This window comes from Bison bison, unplaced genomic scaffold, assembly GCF_000754665.1.
Source record: "Bison bison bison isolate TAMUID 2011002044 unplaced genomic scaffold, Bison_UMD1.0 scf7180017864304, whole genome shotgun sequence".
NCBI lineage: Eukaryota > Metazoa > Chordata > Mammalia > Artiodactyla > Bovidae > Bison > Bison bison.
In genome coordinates this window covers 13,642,240-13,659,546 of record NW_011494876.1, presented here as the reverse complement: position 1 = coordinate 13,659,546, position 17,307 = coordinate 13,642,240, and the positions used below count along the sequence as shown (strand labels likewise).

At 39.3% G+C, this 17,307-nt stretch overlaps 1 protein-coding gene across 18 annotated transcripts in view; it reads right to left on the bottom strand.

Moving 5' to 3' along the window:
* PBRM1 (polybromo 1) overlaps window positions 1-17,307 on the bottom strand; it is a 107,028-nt gene that overhangs the window by 9,019 nt on the left and 80,702 nt on the right. For 13 of the 18 annotated variants that reach the window (XM_010851720.1, XM_010851713.1, XM_010851727.1 and 10 more), the window contains 5 exons: window positions 14,132-14,289; window positions 7,934-8,117; window positions 6,935-7,145; window positions 6,101-6,302; window positions 2,561-2,725 (listed from right to left, as the gene is read on the bottom strand). In XM_010851720.1, the coding sequence (XP_010850022.1) occupies window positions 2,561-2,725; window positions 6,101-6,302; window positions 6,935-7,145; window positions 7,934-8,117; window positions 14,132-14,289 (920 nt within the window). The remainder of the gene's footprint in view (window positions 1-2,560; window positions 2,726-6,100; window positions 6,303-6,934; window positions 7,146-7,933; window positions 8,118-14,131; window positions 14,290-17,307) is intronic. The other 5 variants (XM_010851725.1, XM_010851729.1, XM_010851726.1 and 2 more) reach the window with 1 other exon arrangement.

The following is a 17,307-nucleotide window of genomic DNA, read 5'->3' as shown; positions in this document are numbered from 1 at the left end:
ATGTCCTCACAGACCTTCAGTTAACAGGGAACATTATAAAGGAGGTACAGAATTTTTCTGAACAGAGGTTTTCATTCCTTTATTTTCAAAGTGCATCGTCACAACACAAAATATTTTCTGCTAGCTAGGGAAGAATTTCAAGAAACAAGTATTTTTGGCAAAAAGAGTGAAAAGAAGAAGAAAATTTCAAAATGTCAAAGACTCACCTATCAAAAGAACTTTAAAGCCACATGACATTTTTTAAATCAAGAAAAACAAATTGATTTTTTCTGGGATTTGAAATGATCACAATGAACAAAACACAAGGCTCCCCCCAAAATGCAATCATCTTTGGTCACAGCTTCTTGCACAAAGGGAGCGTTGAGGAATTGGTGCGAAACCTCATCTTTATATAATTCTCTTTGTATTATAGAGGGATTCTAGATATAGCAGAAAACTGCAGATTCTAAGAATTTTACTTTTTGACTTTCCCTGAAGAATTGTTTGAGAGGTATTTATTTTTAGTCCTTTGACGCTATAAAATTACTGAAAACTCTTGAGACTGATTCAGCTTGCCTCACTGGTCATATCTAAGCTAAGAAACCTACAATTACACAAATAATTAAAATAAGTTTTAAACAACAATACCTCTGTACATAAACTAGGACTATGAATTTCCTTTTTCTTAAAGTAGAGTTCAGAGAGTGAAGAACAGACACCATACTTATGAGGAGATGCAACGCTACCAAACTGTCTTTTAACCATTTCCACCAGATAGTTTTTAGGGATAAGTAGTTGGGAATGTAAGAATGTTAGGAGGCTTTGCTTTCAATTACAAAAGCCCATCTGAACGCAGCCTACACAGGCTGTGGTTGAAGAAATTATTAAGAACCGAAAGACATGACACTTGTCTTCATTAAACTGTACTTTGGCATTTATTATCCCAGTCACATGTGTTCAAATGAGCTTCAATGCTTGTAAGCAAAGCTGATCTCAGACAGCAACAAGGCTAAGAATCAGGCACTATGCAACCTGTAAACCCATGAAAAAAATCACCCTCTTGGCGGCAAAATTCCTGCTGTGGACCAAAGACTGGTTCCTGTAGAGAATGCTTGCCCTGCACTCCCATGGCCCAGAAGTCTGGGCACCATATGCTTAATAATGGAGCAGGGGCTTTCTGGAAGGGGGGCCCGCCCTCCTCACCCATCAGAGTTCTATGAAGTCATTCCCCAACAGGGAGCTAAAATGCTGCAGCTGCTGTTTTTTTAATGTTTTTAGCTGTTTGAATTCATTTTGTTAATGTGTCCCTGGGCTTTTTAGTCAAGGGCACAGTGCTAGAATATCACACATCAAATAGAACAAAAGAGAATGTCAATGAGGGAATTCTAACTTTCAAAGTCCCCATGTTCAAGGTCTGATTTCTAAAAACCTCTGGAACCCCATTAACCAAAATGGGCCATGGAATAGAGCAGGCGATTATGAGATTTGTTAGATCAACATCAGTTACACTGAGAGTACTGAAAGCCATGATTCAGATGTGCTTTGGCGAGTGCAACTGCTGACTTCAGCGATAGTGCATCTGAGAACTTGCCATCACAAAAGGTAGGAGCAACAATGGAAAAGTTATCCTATGCTACTCTGCCTTGAAAAGCAAAAAAAAAAAAAAAAAAAGCGAAAACCAAAACAGCATCCCAAGAGCTTGTCTTGAACAACACTATCTTGGACTCCCTGCAAAGAGGTCAGACTGCTTGCTTAAGAAGAAACACAGCTTGGATGGACCTCACCAGGCTTAGAGAGATCACAAAAGAGGGACCTGAGAAGTGGTCTGCAGGCTTCTCATTGGAGACATGTCAGACAAGAATATTCAATTCAATAATGGCCAATTTTGCCATGGCTACCAGAACCAGAGACAACACACACAAGCAAACCACATTCATCATTTTCTTTTCTTTTTGGAAAAATATGTGACTGGGATACTAACAGAAAATGCAGTTTAATGTAATTAAATAGAAAAGCATTACAGAGTGGGCACAATGAATTGAATAAGGACTTTGTATTCTACTTAGCAGTCATGCACATTGGTGACCAAGAAAGGATTTATAATTCACTGTCAAAAATCCTTTTAAATGGTCAATCTTCTAAAGGATGGCTGCAGCAGAACAAGGCAAACTGAATACTAGGATGAGACGGGAAAATCATCATCTCCTTAAGACTAGTTTTGTGTTTCCTCTTGGGAGTCCCTCCAGAACAGAATCCAGGGTCTGTTTGTATTTTCTGCTGTAGAACTCTATCCAGAGCAGTCTGGGGTGCGGAATATCGCCAGACCATGCCCACAGCCAGGGGAGAGCTGCTCTCTACCAATTCCCAGGGTTGGGCCCAGGGCCCATTTCTGGGGCAGAGGGGAGGCATTGCCCATAAGGGAAAGGCGATATAAGGACAACATGGATGATTCAAACTCTGAATCTGTCATGAGAAGAGCCTAGAGATTGTGGCCTACTCCTCGTTGGAGAAAAAAAAAAAAAAAAAAAATGAAGGAATTTCTTAAAGTGGAAAAAAAAATGGTCTTAGCTCCTGTTTTTACCTGCAACAGGTGTCAACTGCTGATTGAGCATCCCCATTGGTGTTGGTGGTGGCACCACCCCCATGAGAGCCCCCACAGGGGTGCCTGCTCGGGGAGAAGCACTCGGCTGCTGTTGCTGTGCTGCTCGCTCTCTCTCCTGCTGCTCAGCAACTTTAGCTGCCCGCTCTGTAAAGGCATTTCAGATTTTCAATTCTGTTTTTAACCCAGGAATTCAAAATACCATCCATTGCATTCAACAGGACTAGTTAAAAAAAAAAAAACAAAAAAACAACAAAAAAAAAAAACACAGGCAACAGTTCTGTCTCAATGGAAGGAACAGTAGATGACTAGTCTCAACACAGGAGGAGTCGGGCCGATTTCACTTGGTAACCTAGAGTCCAGCTTTCCTATCCCATCTTGAGAACTGGTCTGCAAAGATTTCAAGAATGTTAAGACTGCAACACACATTCAGAAAGCACAGATTTTATTTAAAAACGTCACCAGCATAACCAACATGGTTAATCTCACAAGGCACCCTGAAGATGAGAAGCGCTACCATTATTCTAGTATTAATAGCATTACAAATTTTTAAAAAATTTCAACATGAAGCAATTCCATGGCCCATTATAATTTTTGGCACAATTATTACTTACTATATTTTCCTGATACGTTGCACCCAATTTTACTAAGATTTGAGGACTCTTGTCATTAGTGTCATGGGGTTTAGCAGCTGAAGAAAATTAACTCTGTAAGGGAAAAGTACCTTACTGCCTCCTCCAGAAGGTTTTAGAAAAATAAATGCTAATGTGTACATTCTAATGAAGAGGTCATGTTTAATAAACCCCAAGGGGAAAAAATGCATGATACTCCAGGCTACAGTCATCAGAAGCAGGAAATACTATGTATACACATATGAAGCAATGGACAATGTACGGACAGAACCAGGTTTCCTGAAGCTGAGTTCAATACTGACCATAAGTCATCCTAAATCAGCAGAAGTTTCAGAATTCATACTTATTTCATCCAAAATGCGAAAGGAGCATTAGCTTGTGTGCCAGTTCTGGGCTGTGGAACATCCTTGCTACATCCTTCACTCCTCGGAGCTACTCTTTCTGCATCTCCATGGCCAGCAGCCCCAACAATCACAACTCCCAGTCTTTTCAGGAGCTGGCAAGGCTGGACTCTGACTAGCGAGCTCTAGAAATGTGCATTACCAAAGCTCCCACAATAAAGGTTGACTTTGCTTCACCATCCATAAATAGGAAATCCTTTCCACTCTTCACATGGACAAATTGAGACTGGGAGACAGATAGTGACTTGTCCAAGAATACAGAGAGAACCAGCAGTAGCCCTGATTTCCTGGCATCAAACTCCAACTGCCACACGTTAACCCTCCAACATGAAATTCAAAAGGGTACCGCTGGCTGATATAAGGAGGGGGCAGATAGCTCACGGTCACATGGCTTTAAAGAGCATCGAGAAGCAACGGTTCCAGTCCTCCTTTGTTTAAGAATGTGAAAGTCAAGCAAGTCAAAGCTTCCTTGGCTGCGACAGTTACCTGCAGAGACTTGTCATCACTCACTACCCTGTCCCAGTGTACAGATCCTCTGTACAATGAGTGTGAGGGACAAAGGCCATTTTAACAACCCATTTCCTTGAACTAGCGTTTAAAAAACAAAACAAAAAAAGTGAGACACTGATGACCTAGAACCCCACATTAAGTTCTCATATCTTCATTACACAAATGAAACAGTAAAATGGGAGAGCAAAAAAATGAAGTTGAAAAAAGAAGAGTTCAAGCCTGGGGATGGAATATTGGACCTGCTGGTTCTTTCTGGGAGGAGCCCAGTTAGGCTGTCTTAGAAAAGAGAATTATAAAAAAAAAAAAAAAAAGAGAATTATTAAATGAAGTCAGCCGAACTCCAAACTTTGGGTTTTGAACTGAGTGGGTCAGAACACCACAAGCTCAGACTTTGTGTCTCAGGCAGACACTGGTGAGTCACATAACTCCTCTCGCTAAGTTCTCACTGAATTTCAGACTCCCCTTAAAATCTGGGAGAATTTCCCAGAAGTCGTCACTCTTCCTTCTCTTCAGTTTGGCTCCAGCATTTTTACGTTATCTCCAGACACATTTCTCGCTCTTGTTCACACTCTAAGTAACCAGCCGAGCAGTACTGGCTTCATTTTGTCCTGGATCAGGCTTTATAGCCATGTGAGCTTCGTTTGAAACACTCCTCTAACTGAGTGATATATCTGGGTCTTAACTAATACCAATGCTCTCCAAGGTTGTAGGTTCTTATAGAACTGACTATGATTTCTCAAAGAATGTTCCATGAAATATTAGTTCCTCAGGATATTAGCAGATATTACATGAATACCTGATCAATTTCAGAAAATGCCAGGTGGGAAAAAAACAGGTTCTTAACTGCACGTTTAAAGACTTTAATATGGCAATATGCACTGTAAGTTTCCAAGAGAGAAGTGTTTGGAGTGCTTCTCAAACTGCTTTTGCCACAATTTTTTTCTGGCTGAACATCTTGTAGGATTAGGGTTCTACAGAAGATCCTTGGGGAAGCCTGTCAGATAATTTTAAAAATCAACTATATAAAAAATCAAAGGAGTAAACTTTTCTTTTAAAAAAGGAGTTTCTTTGGAAACTCCATAAAGTTTAACAAAGGAGGCAGCCTTGATAATTAATTTATTTATGGTTGTTGAAAAATAATGGGTTTGGACCCTGTCAAGAAGGGTAATGGTGATCACTGTGGTTATTTGAGACAGGGCTTTATAACTGTCAACATGAAGCACTGTATACAATTCCAAATGAAAAAAATATAGCTCTGAGGGCAATCATCCTGCCTAACCTAATGTTTACTACTCATTTCCTTATTTAAGTCATGCCTAATATTAAAAAACAAAAAATCTCTATTTAGTATCTGTCCCTAATGGCTATGAACCACCAAATCCTTGAATGATAGCTCACAGCCCTAAATAATTTAATTATAGAGTAAAAGAAAAATGAAGGCAGTTGAGCTTTATCAAAGAGTACCCAAGTACCTTAAAAGTAGCTATGAATGCAGCACAGGCCAGGAAAGGCGTAGAAAACCAGGTGCTTCAGCCAAGCCTCAGTCTGGAGTTTATATGGCTTGTCAAGAGCCATAATAGAAGATCACTGATTTTAAAAGCCCCATTTCAGATGAAATTTTAACTAAAACTGTATCTAACATCCTTGTACAATCATTCCCCAGCTCAACACATGTGTGCTTACAGGATTTAATAAAAGAAAAAAAAATCATGCAATTTTTTAAACAGCTAAATATTTGAGAAATTTTTGGAAAAAAAAAAAACCAACACACTAGGATCAGAGGCCAAGTCAGAGGCAGCACTTGCTCAGCTGGGACAAGGCTGACACTTAAACTGCTGGATGGGAGCCACTTGAGACAGCCCCCAACACAAAGTTCATGTGCAAGTGGTAAGAACAAGAGATTTAACCTAAGCTCGTGCACTGCTGAAAACACCCCCTCGCTTACAAAGCTCAGACAGTTGTGCCTATGCTCTATTTACCTTCATATTCTGCTTTCTTGGCTGTCTCAAGGTTTCTCCACTCTGTCCCCACCAGTCGGCTGAGCTCCCCAAAAGAATAGTCTGGGTGCTGGGCCTTAATCACAGCTCTCATCTCACTGCTGAACAGGATGTAGCCACTCATGTTGATCTTCCGTTTGGAGCCTTCCTTCTTTGCACTGCCTTTGGCAGATTTGGGCGTAGACTGTAAGACAGAAAGCTCTTATAATGCATCAGAACACTGCATCTCGTCAATTACTAAAGGTTTTTGTAAGCCAAAAATGTGCAATTTAATAGCTACTGTTCTACAGACATCTTCAGTTTATAGTTCATTTTCTTATTCAAAACACAGCTATTTCTGGCCTCTGACCATATAAGAAAAATGGAAGTTCCACTGAATTCCATGACTGCAATCTATAATGGTGACCTCACAATCAAGGCTTGAGAAAATTCTAAATGAGAAGAAAATACCTATAGGGATCACCTTAACCAAAAGATGGGGTCCTAAAGAAAGAGACTTAAAAAGGTATGAGCAATAAAAGCTAGAGTAAGAGGACGATGCAATTCCTCATTGTTTTTTTTTTTTTTTCAATGCAAGACAAGGAGAGCTTTCTAACTAAACCTGCCACTAAAGCCAGCTATCTATGAAACTTTTTTATAAAGATACTACATTTTAAATTATTAGTGGCATCAAGAGAGGAAAAAATTAAAAAATCTGTTACTTCTTGAAGAATTCTAGGTTGAAGCTCCCATAATGGAGGGGCTGGATGTCTCCTTTCTTTTTACTGCAAACCAGAGCTAGGAATAAGACAAGTAACAGGAAGCCGCCACCTTCACCTGTGGGGGTGTGTAGGGCATGAGATCCAGCTCACTGGCCAGGGGAGTCTGAAGTTGAGGTAGAGAGGGAGGCTCAATGACCTCACTATCCTCTTCTCCCATCTCTTCAATATCATCATCTCCACCTTCTAACTCAGCAAATTTAGCTTCTAGCAACTGGATCTTCTTTTCCAATAAAGGTGAGGGCTCCTTCTGAGGAACAATCGGTTTTCTAGAAGAAGGGACATAAAAATAAATGAATAAATAAAATGAAATCACCTGACACTACTCCAGGATGGATTGGAAAGCAATGTTCTGCCTTAATACCTAGAACCAACTTTCTGTAACGTGCAATGTCCACTCTTTAAGTCCACAAGGGAAATAATTAAAACATATAAAGTCACATCTACTTACAGATGCTTGCTTTTTTTAAAAAATATTTATTTATTTGGCTGTATCAGGTCTTAGTTGAGGCATACGGGATCTTTAGTGCAGTGTGCGAACTTAGTCACCCTGTGGCATGTGGGGTCTTAGTTTCCTGACCAGGAATCGAACCTGTGTCCCTTGCATTGAAAGGTGGATTCTTAAGTACTGGACCACCAGGGAAGTTCTCAAATGTGTGTTTTTAAGGGATTCTGCTGAATACCCAACAAAAGCACTGGACTGAAAGCTAAGATCTAGTTGCCTATAAATACTAAGAAGAACTTTCGCAGTTCACAGAACTACACAATCTCTTAATAGATTATGCATACCAGAATCAAAGATTTCTGCCTCCATATTACAATTATTGAAGTCTACACAAAGAGGACTGATCCAGCAGTCACCACATCTCAGCAGATTGTGAGGATTTTCCTTTAATATTTAATTAAATTAATTAATATGTTCTGTTTGAAATGTCTATTGCTCTAGTTTAAGACCTAATAAAAAACAATAAAAACCCACTGTGGACTATGCAATTTTGATATGTTTTACTGATATCAAAGGAGCTGAAGTGCTCTTTTTTAGTTTTTTCAACTTTACCTGAAGTAATAAATTTCATCATCTACCACTTTAGCAGAGAGTGAAAATCTCTTCAGTCCCTTAAATTTCTTCATCTGCTTGTCACTCTCGTTGTAGCGGCTCTCACAAAGCAGAATGTCATTTTCTGGAATTTCAGTTGGCCTGCAGGAGAGGAAGTCCTTGAATGACAACACAGCACATTTTCCTGAAAGAGAAAAATTTTGGAGAGAAATTAAAGAGTTACTGTGGTCATAGATAACAATTATTTTAAACCTTTAAATTAATACATTCAAATGATTAAAATTAGAAGATTTAAAGGGTATAAGATGTAAGGACAGATATGCAGATCAATAGACTAGAATTAAAAGTCTAGAAATAAATCCATATAACTGAGTTTTTACAGGTAACTGATTTTTGACAAGGGTGTCAAGACAATTCAATTGGGGAAAGAATAGACTCTTTAACAGGCAGTGCTGGAACAACTGGATTACCACATGCAAACGAATGGAGCTAGAAGCCTACTATATGCCATATACACAGATTAATTCAAAATGGATCAGAGACCTTAATGTAAGAGACACAACTATAAAACTCTTATAGAAAAACATAGGTATAAACCTTTGTGACCCTCTATTAGGCAATGGTTTCATAAATGTGACATTAAAATCACAAGCAACTAAAGAAAATAAAGATAAATTAGACTTCATCAAAATGAAAAACTTCTGTGCTTCAAAGGACACAAAGTGAAAAGACAGCACACAGAACAGTGGGAAATATTTGCAAATTATATCTCTTGTGAGAGTCTAATATCCAGAATACATAAAGAACTCCGACAAATCGGAAATAACAAAATAAATAACTCAAAAAACAGGCAAATGATCTGAACAGACATTTCTCCAAAGAAGATATACAAATACCCAATAAGCTCATGAAAAGATGCTCACTCACATCATTAATCATTTGGAAAATACAAATAAAAATTGAAATACCACTTCACATTCATTACGATGGCTATTACAAAGGGAAAAAAGCCAAATGAAACTTCCAGAAAATACCAAGCGTTGGTAAGGATGTGGAGAAGCTGGAACCACTATATGTCACTGCTGCTAATGTGAAATGGTACAGCTGGATGTGGGAGTTGGACTATAAAGAAAGCTGAGCGCTGAAGAACTGATGCTTTTGAACTGTGGTGTTAGAGAAGACTCTTGAGAATCCCCTGGACTGCAAGGAGATCCAACCAGTCCATCCTAAAGGAGATCAGTCCTGAGTGCTCATTGGAAGGACTGATGTTGAAGCTGAAACTCCAATACTTTGGCTACCTGATGTGAAGAGCTGACTCATTTGTAAAGACCCTGATGGAGGGAAAGATTGAAGGTGGGAGGAGAAGGGGACGACAGAGGATGAGATAGTTGGATGGCATCACTGACTCAATGGACATCAGTTTGGGTAAACTCCGGGAGTTGGTGAGGACAGGGAGGCCTGTGGACATGGAGTCACAAAGAGTCAGACACGACTCAGCAATTGAACTGAACTGAAAATTGATCCAGAAATTCTACTTCTAGGTAAATATACAAAATGACTGAAAGCAGGGACTCAGATACACATATACCAATGTTCACAACAGCATTATTTACAACTGGCCAAAATATAGAAATTACCCAAATGTCCATCAACAGATGAATGAATACACAAAATGTTACATATACATACAATAAAAAACTTCAGCCTCAAAAAGGAATAAAATTTGGATACATGCTACACCATGGATGAATTTTGAGAATTTTTTATTTATGCTAAGTAAAATAAATCTGACTCAAAAAGGAAAAATTTTGCATGATTCCACTTACATAACGTACCCAGAATAGCCAGAATTCATAGAGACTGATAGTAAAATAGTGCTTATTAAGGGGCTGGAAGAGATGGAAATGAGTAGTTATTGCTTAATGGGTACAGAGTTTCTATTTGGGATGATGAAAAGTTCTAGAAATGGATAGTACTGATGGTTGTACAATACTGTCAGTGGGTGTGCTGCAGCCCACGGGGTCAGAGTCAGACACGACTGAGCAAGTGAACAACAACAGTTTATTTGGCTGCATCGGGTCTCAGTTGTGGGACTTTACAATGGTTAGCATATCACTCATATTGTTTTACACCTAAATTTTGGTGCAAAATAATACATTTTAAGGATCACTGCTGGTATTAGTATATTTATCCAACTAGTTCCCTACTGGTGGATGTTTAGTTTCTTTTCCAAATTTTTGCTCTCTCACTGAAGCAAGACTGACATACTTTAAGACATATACCAATTTGCACATGAATGAGTACACCTGAGGAATAAACATCTAGAAGTACAAAAGCTGGGTCAAAGGGTACATACACTTTAATTTTTGTAGATATTATCAAATTTGCCTTTCACAGAGGTGATGGTAATTCATAAACCCACCACAAAATGGGCAAATGCCACTTCCCTAAATTCTTGTCAACTAGTAAACATATGAATCTTTGACAATTTGATAATTTTTTAAAGAAAGTAGCGTCTGGGTAATTTTAACTTAACATTTCTCTACTGGCTTAGGTTGTGCATATTTTAAGAACCACTTCTCTCTGCTCTCTATTAATCTTTGCCTGTTTTCCTATTGGATATTGATCTTTTTTTCTAATTATTTAATAGTTCTTCATATATGAATGAAATCTGATCTTTTTCTATGATATACACTGCATGTATTTTCCCAAAGTTGTCACCTGTCTTTGCTTCTGCCAAACATTTAAAACTTTTATATAGTTGAATTTATCAATCTTTCTTATATGGTTTTTGGGTTTGATGTTAAGAATTATAAAAATTTCTTCCCCATCACTTTCCTTTGGTATCTTTACTACTTCTGTGTTCATTTAAGCCTATATTTTATCTGGGAATTTATTTTGAAGCTGATGTGAGAGATGGATACAATTTTACTTTTTCCAAACTGCTGCCTAACTTCCAAGTAGCAGGGAAGTGGCTATGGTGCTTTTGTTGAAAACATAGCTGCCACCAGCTGGGTCTGGCAAAGAATATCAGTTGGGGCAAACAGTAGACATGATGAAAACCCTGGGAGAAAAAACTGGGAAGTGAGATGTTTGGGGAATAAGAGTTTTGAGAAGCTTCCACATATTCCTGGAAATCTAGAAAGCCATGCACATGCTACGGGCAAGGTGCATGTTCAGCAAAGACCTGAGAAGGCCCCAGGTCCTCAGCTTTCGCTGACTGTCAAGGCCTGCACAAGCAGCGGTAAGTATAAAGGCAGAGCTGTGAACTTTCTGGCTGAGTGCTGAATGTGCGCTCCAGAAAGATGCACTGTACAGTTGCAAGGGCTGGGAATTTGGGGTGGGTTTTTTTTTTTTTTGGATCCAAGCACTTAAGAAATTCTCTGTTAAATCACTAGCTGACCACTAAGCTGGTAGAACAGAGACTTCAGTGACAACACACAACAAAGAATACAGTCTTTAAAGTAGCTTAGAAAAGTCACTAAACAAGCAATAACAACTCACAATAAGCAGTGACAACAAAAACTTAAGGAGGGGGGTAGAATCTCATTTCCAGAGTTATATTATATTGGTAATATTCACAATATCCAGTCTTCAATAAAAACTATGAGGCATGCATGAGACAAGTAAGTAGGGCCCATTCACAGGATAAAAAAAAAATGAACAGAAACTGTCCCTGAGGAAGTTTAGACACTGAACTTACTACACAAAGAATTTAAATCAACTGTCCTAAATACACCAGAAGAGCTAAAGGACAAGGAACTAAAAGAAACCAGAATGATGTCTCACCAAATAGAGAATCAATAAAGAGACAGAAGTTGTAACCATGAAATAGAAACTCTGAAGCTAAAAAGTACAATAACTAAAATGAAAAATTTATTAGAAGGGTTCAACAACACACAGAAGAATCAATGACCTTGAAGATAGGAAAATTAAAATGAAAAGTCTGAGAAAGACAGAAAAAAAGAATACAGAAACATGAAGAGCATCTCAGAGATCCAAGGCACACCATTAAGCATGACCCACATAGGCATAGTAGGAGTCTTGGATGGTGAAGAAAATGAAAAGCTCAGGAAAAAATATCTGAAGACACAGTGGCCCAAAATTTCCCAAATGTGATGAAAGACATGAAAGAAAAAACTGCCAATGGAGAATTCTATATACATCAAAAATACCCTTCAAAACTCGAAGACATTTCCAGATAAACAAAAGGTGAGAAGAGATTCTTGGGAGCAAACCTGTCCTAAAAGAAATGCTAAAGGGAGTCCTGTAGGCTGAAATGAAAAGGCATTAGATAATAACTTGTAGTCATACAAAGAAATAAAAAACATTAGTAAAGGTAACTACATAGGTAAATATAAAAGGCAATATATTTTTGGTTTGCAAATTCTCTTTTTTTCAACCTATATGATTTTAAAGACAAATGCATAAAGCAATAATTATAAATCTATGATAACGGGGCACACAAAGTATAAAGAGGTAATTTCTGACAATAACACAAAGGAGAGGGATGGAGCTATAGAGGAACAGAGTTTTTTGTATAGTGTATATGAAAATCAGATTTTCATAAGTTTAAGATGTAATCCCCAGGGTCATCGCTAGGAAAATAACCAAGAAACAATCAATGATATAGTTGTCCTAACCAAAGAAGACCTCAGTCTCCCCTTTAGGCTCCCTCTGTCTCCTCACTAGAAGTAAAGCTCCAGAGCACAAGTTAAAAGGAAGACCTCTGCTGCAGAAACTCAAGAAGGATTTAATAACTTCACTAGCCTTTGTTGTCTCTCCCCAGAGTGGAAGAGAAAATGTACTGAATTATTGGCCATTCAGACATGATTACCATATTCAATTCTGAAAAAAATTCAAAGCACCAAAGAACAATATAGATAAACATTAAAGCAACCAGACGAAGTCTAAGTGTAAAATACTTTTTAGGGACTTCCCTAGTGGTCCAGTGGTTAGGACTCTGTGCTTCCACTGCAGGGGACCCAGATTCAATCCTTGGTCAGTGAACACATGCTGCAACTAAATGTCTTGTATGCCACAACAAAGACGGCAGATCCTGCGCACCAGAACTAAGACCCAGGGCAGCCAAATATATAAATAAAATATTTTTTAATTTGCAAATTTCCTTTTGATCATAAGCATGGTAGCTTCTTCAACTTTACAACCATAGGTAATCAATATAACGTTGTAACTAGTAACCTTTTGGAAAACCACTCAAAAAGATGTAGGTAGCAGCTAGTGTAAAAAGTTATTGAGTTACTTTGGGGCCAGAAGAAACCCAAGAGCTGAAAATGGTGACAGTATATGAATCACGTAACTATATCTCAGAAGCAGAATAGCACTTTGCACACTCAGGAGGATGACTCAACAGAAGCCAAAGCAAGACCTTCATGTTTCTGGAATTGAACAGTAACACTACTAGGGTTAATCCAACAGAGACAGTATGTCTTTTAATTGCTCTCCTTGCTTCCTACCTTATTCTTACAACAATTCCCCATACTGCAGCCACAGTGATTCCTCTAATACACATGTTGGCTCACATGCCTCTTTGTTCAGACTCCTCATAAGAACTCTTATCTGTTAAAGCTCAATCCCTGCACATGACCTACCATGACTTAGGGCCCAGTCACCTGAGAGGGCTCATTCCCTACCAGACACCCTGCACAGCTGCAGTCACTCTAACCAAAGAAGACTTCAGTCTTCCCTTTAGGCTCCCTTTGTCTCCTTACTAGAAGTAAGCTTTCTTACTGTGACTCAAACACACCCAGATACTCTGCCTCAAGGTCTCTGCAGCTGATGTTTGCAGTGCCTAAAAGGAGTAAAATCTCAGCAGCTATTTGAATAGTTTTCTTCCTCACTTCTTTCAGGGTTCTGCTCTCATGTCACCTACCAGAGAGGCTTTTGCTGATGATATGACCTAACCAGAACCTCCCTGCAACATTACTCTCTATCCTCGTACTCTGCTTTATTCTCATTCATTGCCCTAATTACTACCTGATGTTCTATATATTTAATTTTAATTTACTAACTGGCTCCCCAGCCTCTGCTCCACACAGTTAGGTGCCTGAGAAGCCTGAGATTTTTATTTTTTTATTGCTATATACTTAGCACCTAGAACAGTGTCCAGGACAGAAAAAGTGTGCAATGACTCAACTGTGGAATGAGTGTGATTAAATGAAAAGTATGAATACATACCTAGAATACATGTCATGGGGCAGGTTTCTTCCAGATTACTCAAAAACACTTCTTTCTTGTAGAACATTTTTGTCGGCTCATGTTCCGTCTCTTCTGGGTGAATGAAGATGGGGCCATAAAAATATGCAGCTCCATCTCGGACCCATACCTTCTCAATTCTTGGGAGAAAAAATGGAGAAATTCCATTAAATTAGAATTCTGATGGATTTCATTCCTGAAGGCTTAATCTATCAAACATTCTGCTAACCAAAAACTTAATGGTATGCTATATTTAGAGGAGTTTCACTGACTATTTTGATAATAAGACAATTTTCTTGGTTCTTTTTTTCCCCCTTTAAACATATGACAAGATATTTGGGGAAAAAAGGAAGTGAACATTTTTTTAAACATAATACCAAAGAATACAACTTAAAAGTTTAAACTGACTCCCAAGTTTTCTTCCTGAGATACAAAGCATCTATCAATTGGACTTATGAGCTGAATAAACACACAGATCCTCAATATTTGGGGTCAGATCACATCAGTGGCAGACATGCTTTTAAGGCAATGGTTCATGACCTTCTTGTAGGTCAAGATCTAATACCCCTTTACCTCATGAAAATCTAATGAAAGCCACTGATCATCTCACTAGAAAAAAATAAAAACATCTGACTGCTCTGTGCAGGATACTGTACTATTTCTCAGAACCATATCATAAGGTTGATATTATTACTGTTCCCAAAGTCTCAAGGTTCCAGACATGAAGCAGCACCCTCATCTCAGTTAATATACACTTTCAGTTCTTCAGATCAAAATGCAGGAGTCACCCTTGACTCCTCTCTCTCTCCTGGACACTTTGCTGCTATTGTTGCTGTTTAGTTGCTCAGTCGTGTCCAACTCTTTGCGACTTTATGGACTGCAGCCCACCAGGCTCCTCTGTCCATGGGATTTCCAAGGCAGGAATACTGGAGGGGGTTGCAATTTCCTTCTCCAGAGGATATCCCAACCCAGCAATCAAACCCACGTCTCCTGCATTGGCAGATTCTTTACCATTGAGCCACCAGGGACTACATTCTCTCAACTCAACCCTTCAAAACTGGATCTAATTTGTAGAACTGGATCTGACTACTGGCCTGAGACACCATCATTCTTGCCTAGATTATTGCAACAGCCTCCTAGCAGATTTTGCCTTTCTACCTTTGACTCTTTACAATCTATTCTTAATAATCAGTAGACAGAGCCTTTCTGCTAAGACCTAAGTCAGATGTCACTTCTGGGGACTTCGCTCGTGGTTCAGTATTTAAAATGCTACACTTCCACTGCAGGAGACACAGGTTTGACCTCTGGTCAGGGAACTAAGATCATACATGCCATGGAGTGCGGAGGGGGAAAAAAATGTCATTTTTGCACTTAAAATAATCCATGGTATTTCATTTAATTCAGTAAAGGTGCAAGTCCCTTCAGCAGTTTCTGAGCCTCACACAATTTGCACTATATCCCCTGGCTCATGTACTTCCTACCTAACTCAGGTATTGCCCACTCCCTTTGTCACAAGCTCTGATCTGAACAGCCCAGGCATGCTTCTCTCTCCAGTCTTTGCACTGGCTGTTCTCTGTCCCTGGAAAGCTTTCTCCCTGGATATTCATATTACTCACTTCCTTGGTCCCTTCAAATGTTGGCTCAACTGTGAACTCTTAGTGAGGCTTTACACATCAGCCTGTGTAAAGTTTTGAACACCCTACTTTGACCATGGCACTCCCGATTTCCCATATCCAGCTCTATTTCTTTCCATAGCATACATCATAATTTAACGTACCATATACTTTATTTACTCATGTTTGCAGTTTGCCTTCCTACTAGAAAAAAGGTCCAGGAGACTAAGGATAGTTGTCTCTTTTATGCACTAATGTATCTATCAGTTCAGTTCAGTTGCTCAGTCATGTCTGACTCTTTGCGACCCCATGAATCGCAGCACACCGGGCCTCCGTGTCCATCACCAACTCCCAGAGTTCACTGAGACTCACGTCCCTTGAGTCAGTGATGCCATCGAGCCATCTCATCCTCCGCCGTCCCCTTCTCCTCCTGCCCTCAATCCCTCCCAGCATCAGAGTCTTTTCCAATGAGTCAACTCTTCGCATGAGGTGGCCAAAGTACTGGAGTTTCAGTTTTAGCATCATTCCTTCCAAAGAAATCCCAGGGCCGATCTCCTTCAGAATGGACTGGTTGGATCTCCTTGCAGTCCAAGGGATTCTCAAGAGTCTTCTCCAACACCACAGTTCAAAAGCATCAATTCTTCGGCGCTCAGCTTTCTTCACAGTCCAACTCTCACATCCATACATGACCACTGGAAAAACCACAGCCTTGACTAGACAGACCTTTGTTGGCAAAGTAATGTCTCTGCTTTTCAATATGCTGTCTAGGTTGGTCATAACTTTCCTTCCAAACACCAAGTGTCTTTTATTTTCATGGCTGCAGTCACCATCTGCAGTGATTTTGGAGCCCCAAAAAATAAAGTCTGACACTGTTTCCAAGGTTTCCGCATCTATTTCCCATGAAGTGATGGGACCAGATGCCATGATCTTCATTTTCTGAATGTTGAGCTTTAAGCCAACTTTTTCACTCTCCTCTTTCACTTTCATCAAGAGGCTTTTGAGTTCCTCTTCCCTTTCTGCCATAAGGGTGGTGTCATCTGCATATCTGAGGTTATTGATATTTCTCCCGGCAATCTTGATTCCAGCTTGTGCTTCTTCCAGGCCAGAGTTTCTCATGATGTACTCTGCATATAAGTTAAATAAGCAGGGTGACAATATATAGCCTTGACGTACTCCTTTTCCTATTTGGAACCAGTCTGTTGTTCCAGTTTGCCTTCCAGTTCTAACTGTTGCTTCCTGATCTGCATATAGGTTTCTCAAGAGGCAGGTTAGGTAGTCGGGTATTCCCATCTCTTTCAGAATTTTCCACAGTTTATTTTGATCCACACAGTCAAAGGCTCTGGCATAGTCAATAAAGCAGAAATAGATGTTTTTCTGGAACTCTCTTGCTTTTTCGAAGATCCAGTAGATGTTGGCAATTTGATCTCTGGTTCCTCTGCCTTTTCTAAAACCAGCTTGAACATCAGGAAGTTCACAGTTCACATATTGCTGAAGCCTGGCTTGGAGAATTTTGAGCATTACTTTACTAGCATGTGAGATGAGTAC